Source organism: Lates calcarifer, unplaced genomic scaffold (assembly GCF_001640805.2).
Source record: "Lates calcarifer isolate ASB-BC8 unplaced genomic scaffold, TLL_Latcal_v3 _unitig_749_quiver_986, whole genome shotgun sequence".
NCBI lineage: Eukaryota > Metazoa > Chordata > Actinopteri > Centropomidae > Lates > Lates calcarifer.
Genome location: NW_026117964.1, coordinates 38,720 through 46,076, shown reverse-complemented (window position 1 = coordinate 46,076; position 7,357 = coordinate 38,720). Strand labels below are relative to the sequence as shown.

General features: G+C 46.9%; 1 protein-coding gene across 1 annotated transcript; it reads right to left on the bottom strand.

The window, feature by feature from the left end:
• Nucleotides 1-227: 227 nt before the first annotated feature.
• LOC127142155 (trace amine-associated receptor 13c-like) lies at nt 228-2,584 on the bottom strand. Its single transcript, XM_051069262.1, has 3 exons — nt 2,288-2,584; nt 1,623-2,106; nt 228-726 (listed from the first exon to the last, which is right to left on the bottom strand). The coding sequence occupies exons 1-3, from the start codon at nt 2,509-2,511 to the stop codon at nt 394-396; spliced, it is 1,041 nt and encodes a 346-aa protein (XP_050925219.1). The 5' UTR covers nt 2,512-2,584; the 3' UTR covers nt 228-393.
• Between the last annotated feature and the right edge of the window lie 4,773 nt (nt 2,585-7,357).

The following is a 7,357-nucleotide window of genomic DNA, read 5'->3' as shown; positions in this document are numbered from 1 at the left end:
CCTGACCAGCCACTGGACTGTAAGTAAGTACAATTACTTGAATAGTGTTTTTCTATAATGTTTAAATCCTTTTCTTGAATATTTCCATAGTATATTTCCATGTCACTTAATAATGATTATGTGGTGTAATATATCACTCAGAGAGGCCATTCTGCATAATGAGAAGACAACTGATGATATTTAAAGACGTTTTCACAATTATAATCCCATAATGTACCAATGTGACACTTTGAACACGTGTGTTGCTCGTGGTTACAGAGAGGTCATCTTTAAAAAGAGACTCTGCAACACTTTTCTTATACACTGTTTATTTACTGTGTACATTTACACAAACATTTTTTTTACATTTTGAATTCAGTGAAAACCTTTGTAAAGCAGATCTCATTTCACTCTCTACAGTATGTTGGCCTCACAGGAGCCAGGCTGCAGTATCTGAAGAGTGACAATGAGTTTAACAGCTTTCCTGAACCAGGGGTAAAACAAGGCATAGATCACAGGGTTTACACAGGAGTTAAAATAGAAGAGAAAGAACACAATAGATGAAGATGAGGTGCTGAACAATTTGTCCCCTGCAAGAGAAACACCGTAATATGGACAGAAACATATTAGAAACACAACTACAAGAACACCAAGAGTCCTGGCTGCTTTCAGCTCAGATTTCTTTGTTGTTAGAGAAGCTGAACGCTGGAGAGTGACAGCTGTAATGTGAGAGCGCATGGCACGAGCCTGAGACACAGCCACCACAAATACGCTCATGTACAGAATTATGATGATGGTAACTGAAAAATAAAGGTCAAAACAACTTCGACAACATAATTAATGACAAATGAACACAGGAGGTTTACTTGCAATTGAGTATTTTTACAGTTTCTTCTTAAACTGACAGTCTACTTTAAATAAATCAATGATCTAAAAAGACTCTTCCACACTGGGACCAGCATGTTGCTGTACTTGCTCTTTTTTCTCTCTCCCTCCTTTTCTGAAACATAGACTCTTTGATTGTACTGTATCACCATAAATAATCTTTGTCACTGTTTTCATGAGAGAGAAAATAGAGGCCTTTGGTGCAGTCATCTAACAAAGGAGCCAGTGCACCAGAGAAACTATGTTAATAACATGTATGTTGCTAGTGGTTACAGAGAGGTCAACTTTAAAAGGAGAATCAGGAACACTTTTCTAATACACTATTTACAACACATATACATTTACTGTGTACATTTACACAAACATTTTTTTTACATTTTGAATTCAGTGAAAACCTTTGTAAAGCAGATCTCATTTCACTCTCTACAGTATGTTGGCCTCACAGGAGCCAGGCTGCAGTATCTGAAGAGTGACAATGAGTTTAACAGCTTTCCTGAACCAGGGGTAAAACAAGGCATAGATCACAGGGTTTAGACAGGAGTTAAAATGCAAGGAGATAGATCACAATAGATGTAGATGAGGTGCTGAACAAGTTGTCCCCTGCAAGAGAAACACAGTAATATGGACAGAAACATATTAGAAACACAACTACAAGAACACCAAGAGTCCTGGCTGCTTTCAGCTCAGATTTCTTTGTTGTTAGAGAAGCTGAACGCTGGAGAGTGACAGCTGTAATGTGAGAGCGCCATGGCACGAGCCTGAGACACAGCCACCACAAATACGCTCATGTACAGAATTATGATGATGGTAACTGGAAAAATGAAGGTCAAGACAATGTCAATAGTTCCAACAACATGATCAATGAAAAATGCACATTCTCCATAACAGGAACTATGTTTGTCTGGTTGAGTCAGGTCGTCCTTTACAAAGAAACTGCTGTAGAAAACAGAACAGAGCCAACACAGACAAACACAGAGTTTAACTCTTCTGCCAGTGACTCTGGTGGTGTAATGCAGAGGGTCACAAATAGCCACATAACGGTCAGCTGATATGAGCACCATGTCTCCTATTGAAGCACAGGTAATAACGACAGTCACATAATTATACAGAGAACACATCAGATCACCAAGAAACCAACAGGTTGTGTTTGTTAAGATTTCTCTTGGTGTCACCAGGAGGCCCACAAGAAAGTCTGCGACAGCCAGAGAGAGGAGGAGGATGTTAGTGGGTGTGTGGAGCTGCCTGGAGGGAGAGAGACAAACATCATTAAACCAACAAGTCCTCATATCTGAATGACAAAACAGCCCAAACTATTCAAGGAAAGAAAATCTCATGTGCAACAAGCTCAGAGACCACTCTCTTTGTACATCTACAGAGGCTTTTCATTATTTAACATTGAAAAATGTAGGTTCAGTTTGTCTGCCTGAAGTGGGAGATTGAGATGATGACGAGCAGGTTGAAAGCTACAGTGAGCACAGAGATGAAGGACAGCACAATGTGAAGGAGCACAGCTGCAGACCAAAGAGATGTGGGCTTCCTGCAGGAGGTGTTGAGGAGTAGTGGAAAGCAGAGCTCTGCTCCGTCCTCAACCTCCATCTTCAGAGAGCTGCAGAGAGCTGAGTCATATAACTGCTTCACCTCTCTCATATCCCCCCCTCGTTCTCCCAGTGTCTGCTGGACTCTAATGTCCCTCCTCCTTTGGTCTGCACATTACATCATTGTCCCTGTAAGCCTGCCTCTCTCACTGTCTCTCTCTGGTGCCCCCCCCCCCCTTGTAATTGGGCCATTGCATCCCCAAAGTTTCCCCAAGACTTTCACATAAATTTAGTCATTTTTTATGAGTGTAAGAAGAGTAAGAGTGTTTACTTCATTTTAGTTTCCAGAATTGGGAAACTTTTTTCCTTTGTCATTCCACTTTATTGCACATAACATTTTAATGGATAGGAATATTACAATTTCTTTTACTGTGTAGTTTTATTGAGTTAATACCAATATCTGGTCTAAATTTCACATGAATTGCTGCATTGGAAATATGTTTGATGAAAAAATGCTGATGTGTTGAATCCTTATTCCCCCACTGTTTAATATGTTCAGCAACATTTTATAGCTCTTCCCAGGCCAGATGGGATTTACAATCTACCCCCAGGCTGGGCCCAGTCACCTTACAGAGGAAACCCATTTCGTCTGCTTGTAGCCACGATCATTCTTTTGGCCACAACAAAAACAAACAAAAACACTAGAGACAGGGCCTTGTGTTACCACAAACTGAGCAGAGGAGTTGGAGTGGACAATGTCTGTCCTGACCTCCACATGACTCTGAAGAGATGTGTCAACCAAGGCAGCCCCACAATGTCCAGAGTCTTCAGCACCACAGGGTGAACCTCAGCCACACCCTGCACCTCCGTTCAACCGTGCTTTTGTTCCCCAGGGAGCCCGTTCCGCCGTCCTCCAGTGGGCTCACTCCTCCCGCTGGTCCTGCCACCCCGGACTCTCCCGGACCCTGCATCTCCTCCGGCGGTTCTTCTGGTGGCCCACTATAGAAGAGGATGCTCAGCGTTTCATGGCAGCTTGCTCGGTCTGTGTCCAGGGAAAGGCCTCACACCGCCCACCTGCTGGACTCCTGCGCCCCCTGCCCGTGCCCTCCAGACCCTGGTCTCACATAGCCTTGGACTTTATTTCTGGTTTGCCCCGCTCCCATGGTAACACCATCATCCTCACCATCATCGATCGCTTCTCTAAATCTGTTCATTTTGTCCCTCTCCCTAAGCTCCCCTCAGCCTCCGAGACAGCCCAACTCCTCGTCACCCACGTGTTTCGTCTCCATGGTATCCCCTTGGACATTGTCTCCGACCGCGGACCCCAGTTCACCTCCCGGGTCTGGAGGGCCTTCTGCCGGGCGCTGGGAGCCTCAGTGAGCCTTTCCTCGGGCTACCATCCCCAGACCAACGGGCAGACTGAGCGAGCTAACCAACACCTCGAGTCCACGCTCAGGTGTGTCTGTGCAGCGGATCCCTCCTCCTGGTCGGAGCAGCTTCCCTGGGTTGAATACGCCCACAACACCCACACCTCTGCTGCCACCGGCCTCTCCCCCTTCGAAGCCTCACTAGGTTACCTGCCCCCACTGTTCCCGGCCCAGGAGGAGGAGATAGCGGTCCCGTCCGTTCAGCATCACCTCCGCCGCTGTCGCCGCACCTGGCGTCAGACTTGCCAGGCGCTCCTCCGGACCACCGAACAGAACCATCGGACCGCTGATCGCCACCGGACCCTGGCTCCCCAGTACCAGGTTGGACAGTCAGTGTGGCTGTCCACCAGGAACCTTCCCCTGCAGTCCACCTCCAGGAAACTAGCTCCCCGGTACATCGGCCCTTTCCGCATCCTGGAGGTGGTCAATCCGGTGGCCCTCAAGCTGGACCTTCCCCCCTCCATGAAGGTCCACCCCGTCTTCCATGTGTCCCAGCTCAAGCCCCACCTCAGCAACCCACTGCAACCTCCGGCCCCCGCTCCGCCCCCTCCGTAGATCATCGACGGAGCGCCGGCATATACTATCAACCGCCTCCTTGATGTCCGGCAGAGGGGACGGGGCTTCCAGTACCTGGTGGACTGGGAGGGGTATGGGCTGGAGGAGCGCAGCTGGGTTCCCACCGCTGATATCCTGGACCCGGCATTAATAAGGGAGTTCCACGCCACACATCCGGACAAGCCCGCACCACGGGTGTTGCCCAGCAGACATTGGCGACTGCCGAGAGGCAGTCGTTAAGGGGGGGGGTACTGTCATGATGTGGCAGCTGGGGCCGCATCGGGGTGGGTTCAGGGATTATTTTCTGTTTTGTGTTCTTTTCTCGTTTGCTGCAGGCTGGGAGGCGGAGCCGGACGTTGAGTTCTCTGAGTAGCGACGACCAGGCACACCTGCGCAGCCTTCCACACCTGTCTCCACTTTCCCCTCATCACTCTCCCTATTTAACCTGCCCTCTGTTTTCCCTTCCTCGACAGTTCTTCATAGCAGTGCATCCCTGATGCTGCCAGAAGTTCCTGGCAGTCTTCTCCTCCAGCTTCTCCTTCGTTCCTCGTCCCCAGCGTGTTTCCACACCGCTGTGCCTCCCTTGCGTCCCTGGCTGTTTCCTCGCCCTGTCTCTCCTGTGTGCTCTCCCTGTGCTCCAGGTCGCTCACGTGGTCTCTCACGTGGTCTCTCCTGTGGCGTTCCTCCTGTTCCCCTGGTCCCTGCCTGGTCGTCCTGGCTCTCGAGCTCCAGCCCGTCCTCCCGGCTTCCCTCGTCTGCCTTCTACCTGCGCTATTCCCCGGGCCCCGCTCTGGTCACGGACCCAGACCCTGCCAGACCCACCGCTCTTTTGGTGGCCTCTTTGTGTTCTTCCCCAGCCCTTTTGGCTCCTTGTTTTCTTTGGACAATAAACGCCCTGGTGAATCCGCATCTTTGAGTCCTGCCTTTTTCAGTGCCAAGGCGCTTCTTAACAGAGGGTTAACCCATCTACCCGGTGGAGAAAACTCTTTTTAGCCACTTGTATGTGCGATGTCATTCTTATAGTCACTACTCAAAGCTCCTGACATAGGCAGGGGCTGGAATGTGGATTGACTGGTAAATTGAGAGCTGGCTCAGCTCCAGTGGTGGGTAGTAACGTGTTACATTTACTCTGTTACAGGTACTTGAGTATTATTATTATTATTATTATATTTTTTTATTTTTTGATAAATTCTACTTCCAGGAGTAGTTATGTTGCAAGATATTTTTTATTTAATTTGTGGTAAAATATCTGTACTTTTACTCTGTTACATTGGGCTACATGTTTCTCGTTACTTTGATTTATCTATAAATATAGACATAATGCGAAAGATAATCATTAGTCTACTAGCCAATCATAGCAGCAGCACCATGGGTGGACGGAGGTGTAGCCCCACCCCCTCTATGACCCCCCTTCAATTGACTACATTTCAAGAACATGACGGAAAATGGAACCCTCCTCTCTCAGTAGCTTCGAGAGTCTTCCACAGATTGGCACCAACTGCATGACACCCGTAAGGGATTAGACAATCTCTTTCCTATGTCCTACCGGTGGGACGACATACCATTTTTCAGAGGGTGTAGTAGGCTCATTGTTAAGGTCACATATATCGTGTGAAGGACAACCTAAGGAATTCATACATACCAAACATGTCATGCTAGGTTATCAGACAGGGAATCAAAAAATGGTCCAATGTGAGGCTACATTTTAGTGAGGAAAAATTAGAATGAGTGGGCCAGACATCCAGAGGTCCCCAAAATAAAACAGTCTAGAGTGAGATGTCTGCTACAGGAGCTAAGAATCCAGTCCTATACAACAGTATTCACATTGAAAACTGCTACATGGTAGCTAATATGCATTTTGAACTGAATTGGATCTCACTCTGCAAGAATTAACTTTTACACTATATTGCAGGTGTTAACTTGTTCAACTCATTAACCGTTATAAATTGAATGTTATTGAACAAACCTCCCAATGATAACAGTATTTTTTTCAAAAATAAAAAAACTTAAAATGCACTGTTCCAAATTATTACGCACAACAGAGTTTCAAAACATTTTATAGATTGTAAAGAACTGAAAATGGTCATTTGTTGAATTTGCAGCATTAGGAGGTCATATTTACTGAAATCAAAAGCTATTTCAATCAAAAACATCTTAACAGGCCAACACACATTTTAACATAGGACCCCTTATTTGATAGCAGCTTCACAATTCTTGCATCCATTGAACTTGTGAGTTTTTGGAGAGTTTCTGCTTGAATTTCTTTGCAGGATGTCAGAACAGCCTCCCAGAGCTGCTGTTTGGATGTGAACTGCCTCCCATCCTCATAGATATTTTGCTTGAGGATGCTCCAAAGGTTCTCAATAGGGTTGAGGTCAGGGGAGGATGGGGGCCACACCATGGGGCCACACCATGAGTTTCTCTCCTTTTATGCCCATAGCAGCCAATGATGCAGAGGTATTCCTTGCAGCATGAGATGGTGCATTGTTATGCATGAAGATGATTTTGTTACGGAAAGCACGGTTCTTCTTTTTGTACCATGGAAGAAAGTGGTCAGTCAGAAACTCCACATACTTTTCAGAGGTCATTTTCACACCTTCAGGGACCCTAAAGGGGCTGACCAGCTCTCTTCCGGCCCAAAACATGACTCCGCCACCTCCTTGCTGACGTCGCAGCCTTGTTGGGACATGGTGGCCATCCACCAACCATCCACTACTCCATCCATTACTCCATCCATCTGGACCATCCAGGGTTGCATGACACTCATCAGTGAGCAAGACTGTTTGAAAATTAGTCTTCATGTATTTCTGGGCCCACTGCAGCCGTTTCTGCTTGTGAGCATTGTTTTGGGGTGGCCGAATAGAAGGTTTATGCATAACTGCAAGCCTCCGGAGGATCCTACACCTTGATGTTCGCGGGACTCCAGAGGCACCAGCAGCTTCAAATACCTGTTTGCTGCTTTGTAATGGCATTTTA

Coding starts and splice junctions, on each gene's coding strand:
- LOC127142155 (XM_051069262.1), bottom strand. CDS start 2,511: ATGAGAGAGGTGAAGCAGTTATATGACTCAGCTCTCTGCAGCTCTCTG. Junction 2,107..2,287: donor ATCTCAATCTCCCACTTCAG/GCAGACAAACTG, acceptor CTCTCCCTCCAG/GCAGCTCCACACACCCACTA. Junction 727..1,622: donor TTGTGGTGGCTGTGTCTCAG/GCTCGTGCCATG, acceptor GCTGTGTCTCAG/GCTCGTGCCATGCGCTCTCA.